Below are 15,879 nucleotides of genomic sequence, written 5' to 3'. Positions count from 1 at the left end.
AAATGTGGAGATGCGGCTCAAAAGGCAAATAGATGGTTTTCAATGTTGCTTTTTTTTTTTAAAACTTTTTAAAAACATTTTTATTTATTTTTGAGAGACAGAGAGAGACAGAGCATGAGTGGGGGAGGGACAGAAAGAGAGAGAGACACAGAATCCGAAGCAGGCTCCAGGCTCTGAGCTGTCAGCACAGAGCCCAGCGCGGGGCTCGAACTCACGGACTGCGAGATCATGACCTGAGCTGAAGTCGGACATTTAACCGACGGAGCCACCCAGGTGCCCTCAATGTTGCTTTCTTATTCAGTAAATTCAGTACCTGCCATATGCTGGGGCTTGTGCTGGGTTTGAGTATTCAGTAGTGAATAAGATAGAGTCCTTGCCTTCAGAAAGACTGTAGTCTAGCAGGGAAAAAAGTAAGAAACATCCTCATAAGCTCACAGGTATTTTATACAGACAGCAGGTGAGCACATGACTTTGGAGAGTGGTCTTTTTGGTCTAAGAATGTGTATGGAGACTTCACCCCTCAGTTGACCTGGGTGAGCCAATTATAAATACTCATCAATAACCAGAATGAAATTCCTAGAAAAGGGTCACCTGGGTGGCTCAGTCAGTTGTCTGACTTTGGCTCAGGTCATGACCTCATGGTTTGTGAGTTTGGGCCCTACATCGGGCTCTGTGCTGACCACTCAGAGCCTGGACCCTGCTTCAGATTCTGTGTCTCCCTCTCTCTCTGCCCCTCCCCCACTCACGTTCTGTCTCTATCTCTCTCAAAAATAAATAAACATTAAAAAAATTCCTAGAAAGGGGCGCCTGGGTGGCTCAGTCGGTTAAGCATCCGACTTCGGCTCAGGTCATGATCTCATGGTCCATGGGTTCAAGCCCCGCGTCGGGCTCTGTGCTGACAGCTCAGAGCCTGGAGCCTGCTTCAGATTCTGTGTCTCCCTCTCTCTCAAACCCTCCCCCGTTCATGCTCTGTTTCTCTCTGTCTCAAAAATAAATTAAAAAAAAAAAAAAAACATTAAAAAAAAATTCCTAGAAAAAAGGCAGGGAGGGAAAGGGACATGGTTTCCTCTTGTTGCCTGTGTGGTTAAATTCGGGATTGGAAATCCTTCCAGACCTATGGCTTCCCATCACAGGGAGGAGTATGTGTATTTAAATGTTACCTGTTTATTGGGGTGCCAGTGTGGCTCAGTTGGTTAAGCATCCGACTCCATTTTAGCTCAGGTCGTGATCTCACAGTCATGAGATGGAGCCTCACACTGGGCTCTGTGCTGAGCGTGGAGCCTTCTTGAGATATATTCTCTCTCTCTCTCTCTCTCTCTCTCTCTCTCTCTCTCTCTCTCTGTTTCTGTCTCTCACCCCCCTGCCCCTCCTCCCTCACGTGCTCACACGTGCTCTCTAAATAAATAAACACACAAATACATAAATAAATATTAACTGTTTGCGATGTGCCATTGTTCCTTTGGTTTCCACACAGTCCTGTGAGGTAGATGGGGGGTGGGTGAGGGGGCGGGATGCATATTTTACAGATGACCAGGCAGGCTCTGAAAGGCAGACTTGCCCAAGGTTACACAGTTTGAACTGGGAAAGGATCAGAAATCTCTCTGGCTCTTACGTCCAATGCACTGCCTCCCTTGGAGAAGTGAGAGAAGGTGAAAATCAATTTAATGTCTGTCCTTCCTGACCTTTCTGAATCAGTTAGGATCCAAACAAGTTGTATTAACAGAAAAACTCCAAATAACAGTGACCTAAGCAATATGAAGTTTTTTTTTCTTTCTCAGATAAAAGCTAGAGGTAGACAGAGATGATATGGTACTTCCACAGTTAATCAGAGAGCCAGACTTCTTTTATCATCTTGCTCGGCCATGTGTGGCTTCCATTTCTAAGGCTATCTGATGACCTCAGGTGGCTGCTTTTGCTCCTACCGTTACACCCACATTCCAAGCAATAGGAAGGGAGAACTTGCCTGAAAGTTCTGTACAACACACTGTCTAGTCCCACTGACTAGCTCTACTCTGTCCATTATAGTAGCTTTTAGCTGCATGTGGCTATTGAACATTACAAATATGGCTGGTCTAAACTGAGATGTGAAGTGTAAGGTACACACTGGATTTCAAAGACTTCGTATGGAAAAAAAAAAGAACTTAATAGAATATTTCATTAATTCAGACATTCTTTTTATTTAAAGTAATCCTGGGGAGCCTGGGTGGCTCAGTCTGTTAAGCATTTGACTTTGAGTCGGGTCATGATCTCGCGGTTTGTGGGTTTGAGCCCCATGTCAGGCTCTGAGCAGCCCGGAGCCTGCTTGGGATTCTGTGTCTCCCTCTCTCTCTGCCCCTCCCCGACTCACACTCTGTCTCTGAAAAATGAATAAATCTTAAAAAAAAAAAATTTTAAGTAATCTCTACACCCAGCGTGGGGCTCAAAGGTTCAAACTCATGACCCCAAGATCAGGAGTAGGATGCTCTACCAACTGAGCCAGCCAGGTGTCCCTAATTCAGACATTTTGATTATATGTCAAAATGATAATGTCTTGGCTCTATTGAGGTAAATATAACATATTATTAAAATTAATTTCACCTGGGTTGTTTTTTGTTTTTTGTTGTTGTTGTTGAGTTTAAAACATATATCAGGGTGCCTGGGTGGTTCAGTCAGTTGAGCTGAAATCAGTCTGTTGATTTCAGCTCAGGTCATGATCTCACAGTTCATGAGTTTGAGCCCTGCATCGGGCTCTGTGCTATCAGTATGGAGCCTACTTGGGCTTCTCTTTCTCTCTCTCTGCCTCTCTCTCTGTCTCTCAAAAATAAGTAAGTACACATTAAAATATATATCTACTAGAGAATTTTAATTCATTATGAGGGTAGTATTATATTTCTATTGCTGGGCTGGAACTTTATCACACAGTTAAACCTGGCTGCAGGGGAGGCTGAGAAATGTCATAATTGATGGCATAACTATCTTGAGCTGAAAATCAGATTCTGTTACTAAGGCGGAGGGAAAAGTAAGTGTTTAGAGTAGGCAGTGAACAGTGTCTGCCATATTGCTTTTTTTCTGGGAAGTTGGAGGACAGACCAAAAAAATCACATGCTAACTGACAGGGGCAGATTTGCATATTACAGAAATAGCCAGAGTGTCTGTCTTCGAGGATCTGACCAACGAATTTGGGAGACATACAACATATAGACAATAAAAATGCAATTGTCGAAGTAGCCAAACTGTATTGGGAGGTGCTGGAGGAGATAAGTCAAGGTTCATATGGGGTTGAAAACATCATGGATGGATTTCCACGTGCTTCTTGGAACCTTGGGGAGACAAGTGGTATGCTGGCCGGAGAAAGTACCTTGAGGAGGGCTATTCCAAAGGAAGCTTCCTCCATTCAATCTTTTGAGATGGTCACTAGCCAAGTATGGTTGGATTGGGGGCTGCAGGTGGGCAATTCTTTTGACCACTTCTCTCTTTCTTCCTTCCTGCATCTCTAGGACACTGTATTCAGCCTTCTGCATGGAGCTGGCCTCCCACGGCTTTGTGGTGGCTGTTCCAGAACACAGGTGAGGGGACGGCAGTCATAACGAAGTATAATAGATCGGATGCCTGCCGTGGGCTAGGATATAGGCTAGACCCATATTGAGATGGTATTTTTAGTCTTCACAACAACCACGCAAAGCAGGTATTATACTCATTAAAAAAAATTTTTTTTAATGTTTTATTGTTTCATTTATTTTTGAGAGGGAGGGAGGGAGAGAGAGAGAGAGCACGTGCATGTGTGCACACGGGGGAGGGGCAGAGAGAGAGGAAGACACAGAATCCAAAGCAGGCTCCAGGCTCCGGGCTGTCAGCACCGAGCCTGATGCGGGGCGTGAGCCCACGAACTGGGAGATCATGACCTGAGCTAAAGTCGTTCACTTAACCGACTGAGCCCCCCAGGCGCCCTTATACTCATTTTAAAGGTGAGGAAACCACGGTTCAGAGGTTCACTTGCTGAAGGTGACACTGCTAAATTGGGGTTCAAACCTATCAGTCTTCCATTTCAGGGTTTTTCTCCTCTCCTGTGTATGCCCCCAGATCTTTTTCCCTCCTGGCCAAAGGATGATCCAGGGTATCTTGGCGGAAATGGAGGATTTGGTAAAGGGGAGAAATAATCTGAAGAGTGTCTTCTTGGTGTCTCTGGTGGCATGTGTATTGCAGGGACGGGTCAGCCGCGACCACCTGTTTCTGCCAGCAGGCCCCAGAGGAGAACCAGCTCCCTAATGAGTCGCTGGAGGAGGAATGGATCCCTCACCGTCAGATTGAAGAAGGGGAGAAGGAATTCCATGTCCGAAATTGCCAGGTAGGCTTGTGCCAGTTGGGGAAGGGAGAGTTTACCAGTCTTCCTCCTACTATAGTCACTAAGAAGACTTTTCACTAACCTTCTGTCCTGAAATCTCAGCCATAGTGGGTCTGAGCTTGCCACATCAGAGAAATGGGGTATTAATCAAGACTTTTACAATTGCAGGTGACAGAAAGTCCATTTAATCTCGTTAGGCCAAATGGAGACTTGATTGGCTTATCCAGGCAGTTGTAAGCGGGGCAGGACCACGGGAGCCAGACAAATACGGTCAAGACCTTTCTTTCTTTCTCATCTCTGCTCTGCTGGTTGGTCTTGTCTGCAAACTGGCTTACCTTGTGAGGTTAGAACCGTAGCTCGTGACAGTCTGAGCTTGCGAATGTTTCAGCTCCCCATCTGAGAGAATTAGGCTCTTTGGGGGTTGTCTCCCAGTCGTCATACCTGCCTCAAGTTGCAGGTTGAAAATGAAAAACCCTGGAGGGAGGCTCCTAGACTGGGGAGAGATACCCAAATGGGAAATTCCCATCAGAAGTACATTGATAGATTAGAGGGGAGCACAGTCCTCAAAGGTCAGGGTTAGCGGGCAAAGTAGGAGCAGATAAGTGCTAGACAGACAAAAGCAATAGATGTATGTTGTTAATAGGCACGTAGAATCCAGTACTAGGCTGATTCAAAAACACTCTTGCTCCTTTTGTGTTCAAGGTGCTTTCATATGTGTTGTCTTATTCGGTCCTCTTGACACCCCCGTGGGGAGGTGGGTAGAGAGTGTGTATGGCAGTGCTGACTGCAGTGAACTGTTAGGTGGCGCTTATGTGAGCTGCTAGGAGGTTGCTGAGCCTTTCTCAGGAGGTGGAACCCACAGTGCTTGCTGAGATGTGGGTGGGCAAGCTATCCCTGCATTCTTCCTTGGCTCTGTCGGAGAGTGAGATCCTTGCTGGATGATCGTGCGGCGTTCCAGCTCCCACCAGGACTGTCTGTGTTGCAGGTGCATCAGAGGGTAAGCGAGTGTGCACGGGTGTTGAAGATCCTGCAGGAGGTCACTGCTGGGCAGATCGTCCTCAACATCTTGCCTGGCGGGTTGGATCTGATGACTTTGAAGGTATGGCAGCCATCAGTATGACCCTGAGCACACATATTCATCAGGACTTTTTTGGTTACAAATAACAGAAACCTAACTCATTAGCTTAAACCGAAAGAGAATTTATTGACTCAAGTAAGTGGGAAGACCCAAGGCAGACAGGCTTCAGGCCAGTGTAGCTAGATCCAGGGTCTCAGACATTGTCATCAAAGCCCCAGCACTCTCTCTACCTTCTCCTGGCTCAGTTCCACTCTGTGTGTGTGAGCTCCATTCTCACTGCACACCCCCCCATTAGACAAGAAAGATGTTGCTGGCAGCCTGAACCTGTGTTTTTTTTTAAGTTTGCTTATTTATTTTGAGAGAGAGAAAGCACAAGCAAGGAAGGGGCAGACAGAGAGGAGGACAGAGGATCTGAAGCAGGCTCTGCGCTGACAGTAGAAAGTCTGACACGGGGCTCAAACTCACGAACCACGAGATCATGACCTGAGCTGAAATCAGATGCTTAACCTACTGAGCCACCCAGGCGCCCCACCCCAAGCGTTTTTTCAATTCAGCTCCAGATTTAACAGGAAGAGAGATTCTGTTGCCTCCACTATTCTGGGAAGGCCGTCGCCCTGCTTGGGTTACTTGTCCCTTCTAGATCTATCACTGTACCAGAAGGACAGTTGTTAAGTGGGGCAGATAGGTTGGCCTGCCTCGGTTCTACCCCCACTTCTGGGTCAGGGGAACCTGAGCACCAGGACTGGCAGCCCTACAGGGCCACACGGATAAGGAAGAGATGTTTCGGTCCCCAGAGGAAGGGCTGTCGAGCCACAAACAACCTGCGTCCACAGCAGGCTAATTCCTTCCCTCAAGGGGATCTCGGAAATCCTCCCAGGAGGATAGAAACTGTCTTGGCTATGGAATTTGCTGCCTATGAAGATACATTCCCAACCCCCCTATCTTTCCCACCTGATTTCAAAAATAGCTCAGGCTCTATTTAGACCACCAAGAAATCACACAAAAGCATGAAGAAAAAAATAGTTTTTTTTACATTTTGATGTTTGCCCTTCCAGTTCTTTTATTTAGCTATCTATTTATTTACTTATTTATTTTGAGAGAGAGGAAGCCTGCAAGCAGGGAGAGGGGCAGAGATAGAATCTTAAGCAGGCTGGTGCTCAGCACAGTCTCCATCTCACAACCCTAGGATCATGACCTGAGCTGAAATCAAGAGTTGGACACTCAACTCACTGAGCCACCCAGGTGGCTTTCTAGTTCTTTTAAAATGCGTAACATATACGTATACATTTTTAAAAGCAATAATGTTATCATTTAATACAAGCTTTTGTATGGCCTTTTTTTTTTTTCACTTAGCAAAATAGTCTGAATGTTGTCTTATGCCAGTGAATATTTTCTAGGGCATGATTTTTAATAGCTGTGTAATATTCCATTGCATAAGTGAGAATGGTGTATGTATATATATAAAAAAATAACAATTACTGCCTTATGAGTACTTACCGCGATGAGAGCCCTTCGCACAAACTTACGCGGGAAGTATTATCTCTTTGCATAGAACGAAACCAAAGATCAAAGAGACTATCTACCCAAGGTGATACAGCTAAGTAAGTGGTAGGCTCAGGCTTCAAACTGGGGCTTTTGGATCCCAAAGCCTGTGCTGTGTGCCCCAAAACCTTACTACAAAGTACCTTTTAGGGGCACCTGGGTGGCTCAGTCAGTTGAACATTCGACTCGATTTCAGCTCAGGTCGTGATCCCAAGGTCATGGGATTGAGCCCCACCTCGGGCTCTGCACTGAGCATAGAGCCCTGCATGAGAGTCAGTCTCTCTCTCTCTCTCTCTCTCTTTCTCTCTCTCTTTCTCTCTCTCCCCTCCCCCACCCTTCTCCCCCCACCACTCTGGCTCTCTGTATAATAAAAATAAATGAAAAGAAAATACCTCGTAAAGGCTCTAGTAGCGTCTTCCAGGGCAGAGTATCTGCCTGGATGCCCAGTTGGCAAGGCAGAGATCTGAAGCGCTTTACCAACTATTTGATGTATGTCATCAACCCCCTCTAGACAAGCAGGGTCCTGGGCACTGAAGTGCAGGGCTGCACACCTGTGCAAAAATACAACAATCGAACTAAACTCCAGCCTGCCTAATGTTGGTCTTAGGCTCCTAAGACCAACATTAGGCAGGCTGGAGTTTAGTTCGATTGTTGTATTTTGGAGAAATACAGAATAAGAAAAGCTAAGAACGTTTTCGTCTATCAGATTACGATCTGAAAATTGATTACTCACTCTTGTTGGCAAAACTGTGGGGAAGTAGAGATTACAGATTGCCCCATGCAGGAGAGTTTGGCGATACTTATCAAAAGCACAAATGCACATATTATTTGACCCAGCAGCGTCCACTTCTTGGAATTTATTCTATAGATACTTGTACCCATGCAACATGATGTATGTACAAGGTTAATCATTCCACTGTTGTTTGTAATAGTGAAAGCTTGATAGTATCCTAAGTGTTCTCCAGTAAGGGAAGTGGTTTAATAGATTATGGAACAATGGATGTATTAGTTTTGGGAATGTTAATTGCCGTAACTTGTAAGTCCCAAATCTCAGCAGCTTAACACAATGGAAATTTAATTCTCTCCCACGTAAAGTCGAAAATGGGTGTTCCTATGCACGAGCTAACTCAGGGATCCAGGCTCCTTTCAGCTCATAGCTCTACCCTCTTCCACTTGTGAAACCCAACTCCACTGTGTGCAGTAGTTCAGGAATTGGAAAGGGTGTAGAGGTTTGTATGAAACACTTTTTATGGGCCAAGCTTGGAAGTGGAGATATCGCTTTCGTGCTCATTCCGTCGGCTAGAACTCGGTCCCAAGGCCACATCCAACTGCTGGGCAATAGAGTCTAGCTGTCTGTCCAGGAAGAAGACAGATTTGGGGATCAGCCAACTGTCTATGCCATGGTGAAACCCATTGTAGCTGTAAAAAGGATAAGGAAGGTCTTTATGTACTAATATTATTATGTACAAAGGTAAGACACAATGCCACTTGTATAAAAAGGGGGGGAAGTATAGAGTCACATTTACCTGTATGCATGTAAGTAAGCTCTGCAAAGACACTGAAGAAACTTACCTGTGTAGGGATAGGTGTTGGGCAGCTGTGGGAAAAGGGAACGTGGTACACGGGCGACTTTGCTATATACTCCTGATTTTAGGGATTTATAAATATATTAACCTATTAAAAGAAGCTGAAGTGGCCACCAGCCAAGTTGTTGGTCGGAAGGTACTGAGCAAGGGGGGAGAATTTGGATACAGAGCCTTGGGTTAGAAATTGGGGAGAGCAGGGGAGAGCATGGGAGCCGGGCAGAGGCTGGACAGCAAAGGCTAGAGAGATTTTCCGAGCCCCTTAGCAGGCAGCTGCAGTGGCTTTTTATATAACCAAGCCCTGCAGGCTTCTGTGGACAACCAGAAATAGATACTTGCGGAGCATGTTCGAGCAACCAGACTCACTGCTAGAGAAACGTCAGGACAGATGCCCAGAGGAAGGAGAACCTGAGTCTGTTTCTGGATGAGCACGCCTCACTTCAGAGGAAAATGACAGGTGGCAGGAGCTTTGTGTTCTGTCCTCGGCTTGGTGCACGTGTCAGCCTGTTGGACTGGCTGTAAGGCAGGGGTCTAGAGGCCAGAGACAGTTCTTGTTCTTAACGTGCTCTTACACTGATGGGTCAGCGTGGAATCACATCATTTATGCCCATTCATTTATGTGTGTGTGTGTGTGTGTGTGTGTGTGTGTGTGTGTATATATATATATTTTTTTTTAATGTTTATTTATTTTTGAGAGAGAGTGAGAGACAGAGCGTGAGCAGGGAGGGAGCAGAGAGAGAGGGAGACACAGAATCCGAAGCAGGCTCCAGGCTCTGAGCTGTCAGCACAGAGCCTGACGCAGGACCCGAACTCACAAACCACGAGATCATGGCCTGAGCTGAGGTTGGATGCTTAACTGACTGAGCCACCCAGGCGCCCCTGTTGGTATATATTTGAATGTCTCCTCTGGTCCGGGTGTTACAGGCAGTATGATTACAAAAACAAAGGTGGAAAACATAGTTTTCAGAATTCCTGACTACAGAAAGCTGTTCAGCCTGGGGAATGCCTGACTGGCTGCTCTCCGCTGAGCAAGAGGTTCTTAACGTGCGGGTGGGAGCTCACCCACTGTACTGTGCTTCCACATCACTCTCACTCTTTGCCTCTTGCCTCTGAAGAATTCCCGGAAAAGCAGCCCCGCGTTTCTGATTTGGCTCAGTTCTCTGCTTTCCTCAGGGCAGCATCGACATGAGCCGCGTGGCTGTGATGGGACATTCATTTGGTGGGGCCACGGCGATACTGGCTTTGGCCAAGGAGACCCAGTTTCGGTGAGTTTCCCAGCGATGCTTCTGTGCCACACACTATTCATTCATTTAGCATGTGTTTGTCATACAAGAGTTATATACTAGGCACTGTTTTGGGGGCTGAGGGTTCAGTGGCAAACAAGAAAACAGGGTCTCAGATTTCATGGACTTATGTTATTGTGGGAGGAGATGGACTAATAAACAGTCAAATCCCCAGTCCCCAAGTGTAGTGAAGCAAATAAGAGGCCGATATGCCAGAGTAATTGGAGGTTTTTTGGAGAAAGTGACATAAACCAAGACTTAACAAAGAAACTAACCATATAAAGGTCTAGGGGATCATTCTAGGAAGAGGGAACAGCTAATGCAAAGGCCCTGAGGTAGAAAGAAGCTTGCTGTGTCAGTGTGGGAGAGGCACAGTGAGTGAGGGGGAAGTGGCTCAAGATGTGATCAGAGAGATAAACAGGGGCTAGATCACAGGGCCTTTTGGCCACAGTGAGGGTGTTCGATTTTATTCCAGGTATGATGGGAAACCATTGAAGGATTTTAAGCAGAAAAAAAATATTTATTTATTTATTTACTTATTATTTTATTTTATTTTATTTTATTTTATTATTTATTTATTTATTAAACTAATTGCTACACTCCACATGGGGCTCAAACTCATGACCCCAAGATCAAGAGTCACATGCTCTTCCTGCTGAGCCAGCACCACCCCCCTCAGCCCCGCCCCAAGAAAAATCTTATTTGCGCTTGTAAAGATCCCTCTGGCTACTGTGTGAAGAATGGACTGTAGCAGGACAAGACTGAAAACCAGGAGGCTAGTTAGAGGAAAGCTATTTCAGAGTCAAGGTCAGAGGTGGTGGGTTTGCATTAGGACAGAGGTGGCAGGATGGAGAGATGTGAATTGAGTCAGGATATATTTTAGAATTTTCAGGACTTGGTGATGTATGAGGTGAAGGAAAGAGGAGTCAGGTTTTTCATTTTTGTATACATCATCTGAGTGGGAGATGAATGTCCTTCATTGATATGGAGAAGACCAGAGGAACTTTGGGGGGGGGGTGCTAATCTTGGGTCCTTAGTTTTGCCCCAGGTGACAGATTACTGCTTGCCACACTGGCCATGTCTTTGAGTTGTGGCATCGAGGAACCTTTTCCTGACCTCCCATGCCGTAGATGCTGTGGGCTCACATAGCTCCTTGTGCCATCAGGGCACTAAGCTGCATTTCGTTACCTTGTCTGTTCTGTCTCCCTTTCTAGACTGGGAGCTCCATGAGAGCAAGAACTGTGTCATTTATCTCTGTATCCACAGCACAGAGCTAAGCACATAGTAGGTACTCAGTGAATGTTGAATGAATGAAGTACCTTCTGAGTAACCCAGGTCAGCAACCTGAGTAGATCCAGGAGAAGGTCTGACCCTTGCTCTCAGTGAGTTTAAAATCTAGAAGAGTCTTTGGTGACAGGTAAAACTGATCTCTACCCAAGATCCTAACTGAAGTGTCTGGGCCCTGGTACCCCCTTCCTGGCTTTCTGAGCTTTTGTCCCCCTGAAGGGAAGAACCCTGCCCCTTCCCCCTCTACCCTAACTACTCTTACCTGGGTTTCTGCATGGCTATTCCAAATGTCTGGTTCCATGACAGGTGTGCTGTGGCACTGGATGCTTGGATGTTTCCTCTGGAACATGACTTTTACCCCAAGGCCCGAGGCCCTGTGTTCTTTATCAATGCTGAGAAATTCCAGACAGTGGAGAGTATCAACTTGATGAAGAAGATATGTGCTCAGCACGAGCAATCCAGGATCATAACTGTCCTGTGAGTAAGCCCCAGGGTCACGATCCCCAGTGTCCTCGCCATTTGCTACCTAGCTGTGGCTCTCTTAGTTTCTTCTACATTATCCATAAGTTCTACCCATTAATACAGCACCTGAGTACTTCCTGAAGTGCAAAGCCTTATTCATTCCTTTAGGATTTCCTATCTGTCCGTTTCCACTTAGCTCTATCTACAGCAATTCCTTTACTAGTCCATATGACTGATGACAGGATTTACCTGTTGCTTTCTGGAACAGAAAGCAACTCTTTCCCCTGGAGAGGAAAAGTGTGGGTCGGGGTGGACTCCAGAGATCTCGAACCTCATTTAGGAATTTTACTGAGTCTTTTGAAGACTGTAAATGTAGTAGCCCTTCGACGTTCAGGAGATAGGCCTCAGGAGACCTTGAATACCTAAATTCAGATACCTTCCGCAAACCATCTATATTCTGCCCAAGAGAAACCATACTCTTTACTTCCATTGCTGGCACTATCAGATGGTTTTCTTTCAGGAGCCATTTTTCACAGAAAGAAAATGTTTTGAGTGACTTTGAGATACGTACCGTAGCTCATAAGTGGCACACAGTTCAGGTGCAGGGCTGAAGGCTCACTGACAGATCTCTGACTTGCTTCCGCCCTGCACTCGAGCCTAACAGAGCCTAATAGCGCAGGCGTCAAGGATCCCACGTTCTGTCTTAGCAAGACGACAAGTAACTACGTGTCACGGGCCTTTGGAATCACTCAGGTAGTTGAAATGCTAAGTCCGAAGCGCTGGAATGCTAGGAGTCTGCCACCCTTGCTCATCTTGGCGGGGCTGTCTCCCCGAGGGCCAGCCCTCCCTTTGGCTGTTTGTCTCATGGCAGCGTGACAGTTTCCCCAAGCCAGTCAGATTGAGGGTAATGGTGGGAAGGGAGGGGAGAGCAGTCGGGAAGGGGATGATTTAACTGTTGGCAGTGTATCACTTCTTAAACCGAGTGCTGGGTATCCATTATGTTTATTCTTTACACTTTTTTCGTGTGCCTTAAGTAACACATTTTTTTTTTAATTTTTTTAACGTTTATTTATTTTTGAGACAGAGAGAGACAGAGCATGAACGGGGGAGGGGCAGAGAGAGAGGGAGACACAGAATCGGAAGCAGGCTCCAGGCTCTGAGCCATCAGCCCAGAGCCTGACATGGGGCTCGAACTCACAGACCGCGAGATCGTGACCTGAGCTGAAGTCGGGCGCTCAACCGACTGAGCCACCCAGGCGCCCCAGCACATTTTTTTTTTAAGTCAGTTTTTCTGCATGATACCAACCAAAGTTTGGCATTTAGCTTTTCTTCCCTCATTGAATTGATTAGGAAATTGAGTTGGGAGCAATAGCCCAAAATGAACCTACCGAGAACTTTTCACCTTCGAATTAAATGTATTTGATATCAAAGAACTTAAATTCGAATCCAGAAACCCTCTTTTATAAGCATTTGTCCTCACTTGTCTGATTACTTAAATAAAGACAGGGGATTCCTTTTCCTGTTTACTTTGTGATACATTTCTGAAGAAAGAGGAGCTGACATGTTTTGTGAATGTTCAGGAGTCACGTGAAAGCCATGGTGTGGTGGTTTGTAATGACATAGGAATGGCCGGCGTGGCAGACCTCGCTTCCTCACCCCTGCACCTGCCTGCTCCAGCTAACTCCACCCTTCCCTGCACTGTCAGACGTTGTGTTCTAGGGGCCGAGGCAGCTTTGAAGCCAGGCACCCCTGTGTTCAAATCCTAACCCTGTCCCTTGCTAGCTGTGTGACCTCAGGCAGTTCCTTTCCTCGGATTCCGTCAAAGGGGAAATGCTTCTCTTAGGAGACTCTTGTGAAAATTGAGATAATGCACATAAAACATCTCGCACATGGTGAATGCTTAACAAATACTAGTATGCCTTAGCCTCCAGACCCATCCCGGTTACTTGTTCCTCTTTTCCTCTAGTGGTTCTGTTCATCGGAGTCAAACTGACTTTGCCTTTGTGGCTGGTAACTGGATTGGTAAATTCTTCTCCACTCAAAACCGTGGGAGCTTGGACCCCTATGAAGGTCAAGAGATTATGGTGAGGGCCATGTTGGCCTTCCTGCAGAAGCACCTTGGTAAGGAGAGAACTGGGGTTTATGGGGAAGCCATGGGGTCCCTTAGATTTCCCTGCACAGTGGTCTATACCGACATGTCCCAGATCAGGACGATTTATGGCACAAGGAAAACCTGAGTGAAGGAGAGGGTTATGTAGAATTACAGAAAGAACGCTTAGCTGAAAGTTCGGAGACCCTGACTCTGTCTCTTACTACCTGAATGAACTTGGCCTCATCATTGAACTCCTGAGCCTTGGTTTCCTCACTGTAAATCGAACATTCACCTCTCTCTACTCCATTACTTGGGTCCTAACTCATTATCACTTACCTCATGTAGATTGTGGAGGTTATAACGATAAATGGGCTAAATTCGTGGAAGTGCTTTAAACAAAACAAAGCACGGAAGGCCTATGACCAGTGTCATACATCACAGACCAGCCAAATGGCAAGGCCTGCAGAGGCCATTGGTCCATCCTCCCACCCAGAGGAGATGGCCCCTTCCCTGCCACGTGGAGAGTGTGCTTCTCTGAGGGTCAGCCCTCTCCGCCTCTCCATTTTAAGACTGATACTCTAGTTAGGCTTGTTTTGGTTACCAGGACTAGATATTGACTCAGTTACCTCAAGAAGAAAAGGGGAGTTTATTGATGAAAGTACACCCAGCCAGGTGGGAAGCAAAAAGTTACAGGAACCCAAGTAGGACTGGCCTCTCTCTCTCTCATCTCTCTCACGGGCTTAGCCTCATTTCCTCTCATGACATCTCTCTTTCTCTTGGCTCCAGTCTGTATTTTTCTTATATTCTACTCTAGTTTTTCTCTTGCCAATAGCCTCTGCTTGTTCAGTTGCTGGTCCCTCATAGCTCCAGTCAGCTCGAACCACTCATGGCCGCAAAGATGCGGCCCCCTCCCATCTTTGGCTCCTGCTGCTCGCTGCCATGTTTCCCCGAATTTCCCAGACCGGATTCCCAAGAGAGACAGCCTGATTCTACCAGCTCGTCTTTACCTAGCAACACATCGTAGGCCACTGTCCAGCTTAGGCCCAGAGCTCTCTGGATCAGATGTCCCTCTCTGATCCACCAACGTTGTGCTAGCACAGTGTCCTTCAGAAGGGGGTCAGGCTGGCCTGGGTTTCCAAGGTTCCGCCTCACCCCAGCCTAAGACCAAAATGTCCTACTTTGTGACTCCTCCCACGTGCCCTGATCATCCCCTCAAGGGCTACCCAGAGGGGCCCCCGACCCCTTGCACATGGCAGGTCTTCAGATACTTTAAGTCGCCTATGGTGTCCTCTCTGAGTTTCCCGGTCAGTAAGCTAAATGTCCCCGGAACCTGCGCCTGTTCCCTGTGCAGCTCCCCGTGTGGCCATTATTATCCCCTTCGGATGCACTGTTTGTCACCACACCTGGGTGGTGCCCCGACTTGAGCAGCTGGTTGCGGTACAGCAGCACCGTCACCTCTGTGCTCTGGACACGAGACTTCTAGTTGCGTGGCCTGAGTGCATTCACAATTCCAACCGTTGCCTAACAAATTCGGCTTGGATTGAGTTTGCTTTCAAAACACACCTGTTCTATTACGAGTTTATTGACTTTTTGAACCTCCGTTTGCATTTCGAAATTTATGCCTGTTCATTTTCTCTTGCTCATTGTGTGAGCCATTATGCCTGCCTGGGTTTAGAGACTTCCAGGGTTAATAGAGACCTTGGAGCACCACCTGTCACCTCGTAGGAGAAGAATGGATCCATGAGTCTAGACTTTAATGGAGACTGACTACATGGTCCTCAGTCCACTTTCCCCATTTCCTACTGGCACCATGTCATTAGGTAAGAGCTAAATATGACAGGGGAGCCTACCATGGCGTGATTGGTATTTCCGCCTTTAATACCAATGTCTGTTGAGCTAAGGTACTTATTACGTAGACCACCAGAAGAGGAGACGGAAGGGAGGCAAGCCCTACACTGAAGGGAGATTACTGAGGATTTGCATTATGCCAGGCTTTCCACTGAATACTATAGATTCAGTATGAGGTATAATCCTGAAGATGACTCTCTCCGGCAGGTACTTTTATTATTAACTCCATTTTATAGATGAAGATAGGAAGCTTAGAAAATTTAAGTAATTTGTCCAAGGTTATCTGGTTATTGAGTGGCAAGGCCAGAATGCAGCCTAACTTGTCTGATTCCCAAGCCCACGTACTTAGTTGATGCACTGTTCTGCCAGTGACTGATGACCAC

General features: G+C 46.5%; 1 protein-coding gene across 4 annotated transcripts in view; it reads left to right on the top strand.

Moving 5' to 3' along the window:
- The window catches only part of PAFAH2 (platelet activating factor acetylhydrolase 2), a 66,415-nt gene that overhangs the window by 11,235 nt on the left and 39,301 nt on the right, over positions 1-15,879 (top strand). For 3 of the 4 annotated variants that reach the window (XM_019836426.3, XM_019836429.3, XM_003989677.5), the window contains exons 5-10: positions 3,477-3,545; positions 4,183-4,324; positions 5,307-5,420; positions 9,698-9,789; positions 11,401-11,571; positions 13,523-13,677. In XM_019836426.3, the coding sequence (XP_019691985.2) occupies positions 3,477-3,545; positions 4,183-4,324; positions 5,307-5,420; positions 9,698-9,789; positions 11,401-11,571; positions 13,523-13,677 (743 nt within the window). The remainder of the gene's footprint in view (positions 1-3,476; positions 3,546-4,182; positions 4,325-5,306; positions 5,421-9,697; positions 9,790-11,400; positions 11,572-13,522; positions 13,678-15,879) is intronic. The other variant, XM_006934420.5, reaches the window with a different exon arrangement.

This window comes from Felis catus, chromosome C1, assembly GCF_018350175.1.
Source record: "Felis catus isolate Fca126 chromosome C1, F.catus_Fca126_mat1.0, whole genome shotgun sequence".
Lineage (NCBI taxonomy): Eukaryota > Metazoa > Chordata > Mammalia > Carnivora > Felidae > Felis > Felis catus.
The sequence above is the reverse complement of the archived record's forward strand: the minus strand, read 5'-3'. Positions and strand labels throughout refer to the sequence as shown.